At 42.9% G+C, this 2,104-nt stretch overlaps 1 protein-coding gene across 1 annotated transcript; it reads left to right on the top strand.

Moving 5' to 3' along the window:
• Positions 1-530: 530 nt before the first annotated feature.
• On the top strand, positions 531-1,805 carry LOC143631220 (uncharacterized). The gene has a single exon (XM_077100047.1). It carries the CDS (start codon positions 536-538, stop codon positions 1,739-1,741), a length of 1,206 nt encoding a protein of 401 aa, XP_076956162.1. The 5' UTR covers positions 531-535; the 3' UTR covers positions 1,742-1,805.
• Positions 1,806-2,104: the final 299 nt, after the last annotated feature.

Raw genomic sequence — 2,104 nt, 5'->3', positions numbered from 1 at the left:
ACCGAGAAACCGAAAACACTGAAACCGAAAACACTGAAACCGAATAGATACCGAAACGAAAAAAAAGCAAAAATGAACAAAAAAAAAACTGAACCTGAACCGACACGAAACCAAGGTTTTTATTTTTTATTTATTTTTTTAATGAACGAGGACGACGTGAGAGACATTTTTGTTATTTTAGTTTTTACGTTTTTAATTTATACTTTAAATTATTATTTTTTTATTAAAATTTGAAATATTTTTTAAGGGGTTTTTGAAAACTCTTTGACATGATGCTTTTAACAATAGGAAAACCCCAATAGGAAATCCCCAATTTTGAAACAAGCAAGATCTTAATTACAAAACCGGTCCCACCATTATTGAAGCTACAAATACCGAACCCTTGTTTTACAAACTATCCATTCCCCTTTCTTTCAATCTTTCCTCTGTTCCCACTTCACCTTTATCACTTCTCCTCTTCTGAAAGTAACTCGGATTCCTTTTTTTATTCTTTCAATTTGCATTATTACAAAATATTCATTCCAAGTTTAATAAAATGGTGGACGTCGATAGGAGAATGTCCGGTTTAAACCCAGCACACCTCGCCGGCCTCCGCCGCCTCTCCGCCAGAGCCGCCACGTCATCACCCTCAACCCCACTTCCAGCTCGCAACAGTCTCATCTCCTTCACTTCTCTAGCCGACAAAGTATTAACCCACTTAAAAAGCTCTGGCATACAAGTCCAACAAGGGTTAAGCGACAACGAATTCGCCAAAGCAGAAGCCGAGTTCGGGTTCGCATTCCCACCCGATCTCAAAGCTGTCCTTTCCGCCGGGTTACCCGTCGGACCCGGGTTTCCGGATTGGCGGTCCACCGGGTCAACCCGGCAACAGCTACGCGCGTGTTTCGAACTACCTATTGCCTCAATATCGTTTCACATTGCGAGAAACGCATTGTGGTCGAAAGCGTGGGGCCCTCGTCCCACAGATCCTGAAAAGGCGATCAGGATCGCGAGGAACGCGTTAAAACAGGCCCCACTTTTGGTGCCCGTTTTTAACCACTGTTATATTCCGTGTAAGCCTTTGTTGGCTGGAAACCCGGTTTTTTACGTTGACGAGAATCAGATATTTTGTTGCGGGTTTGATCTTTCGGATTTTTTCGATAGGGAGAGAACGACGTCGTTTGCGAAGTGTTACCCGGAAAATGTTCATAATAATAATATTATTAATAAACAAGGACGGAAAGTTAACGGAATGTTATCGAATAACAATATTACTCGACGGAGTCTTGACGCCGTCGCCGGCGGGAGGGTACCGAGATGGGTGGAGTTTTGGAGTGACGCCGCCGTTGACCGCCGCAAAAAGTCAAACTCGTCGGGGTTATCTTCACCGGAACGGTATTTTGAGATCCCGAGATCCGGTACGCCGAACTGGGTCGACTCGTATGTGAAACGGATCGGGTCGGTTTTAAAAGAAGGTGGGTGGGCGGATTCCGACGTGTCGGATATTGTTGACGTGGCATCCTCCGGGTTCTTTGACGGTGAGATGGTGCTGTTGGATAACCAAGCTGTGATGGATGCCCTTTTGGTTAAAGCGAACCGGTTGTCGGAATCTCTCCGGGAAGCTGGATGGAGCTCCGAAGATGTTTCGGATGCGTTCGGGTTTGATTTCCGGCGGGTGAAAGAACGTAAACCGGTTAAGAATTTGTCACCGGAGGTGCTGGCGAAGATTGGAAGGCTTGTGGAATCTGTATCCAAATCTTGACGCAGTCGCCGCCGGAGTGGGCGGTGACCGACAGACACTTAGATTCTTTTTCTTTTTCTTTTTAGATACGAAAAGAATTGTATAATAAATTCTATGTGAAGAGAAATAGCGAGTTTTACTCTTTACCGCTAATTTATACAAATAAATAATTATCGTCGTTATCATTTTTGTGTATGTATTTTAAACTGAAAGTTGTGTTGACAATGTTTTTTCATTATCATTGCTCCATATCAGGTTGGTTTGTTACGCTATGTTGACATCCGGTATAACGATTGATACAATTGTGATACGTACAAAAAAGATATCAACTTGGGATTTAAATCAATCGAAAACCGTAAAATGAATACCAACGTTAGTACCAAT

Source organism: Bidens hawaiensis, unplaced genomic scaffold (assembly GCF_021521415.1).
Source record: "Bidens hawaiensis isolate Kalapana, Puna unplaced genomic scaffold, B.hawaiensis_p1.1 tig00005959_1, whole genome shotgun sequence".
Classification (NCBI taxonomy): domain Eukaryota; kingdom Viridiplantae; phylum Streptophyta; class Magnoliopsida; order Asterales; family Asteraceae; genus Bidens; species Bidens hawaiensis.
This window is presented reverse-complemented; position numbering and strand designations above follow the sequence as displayed.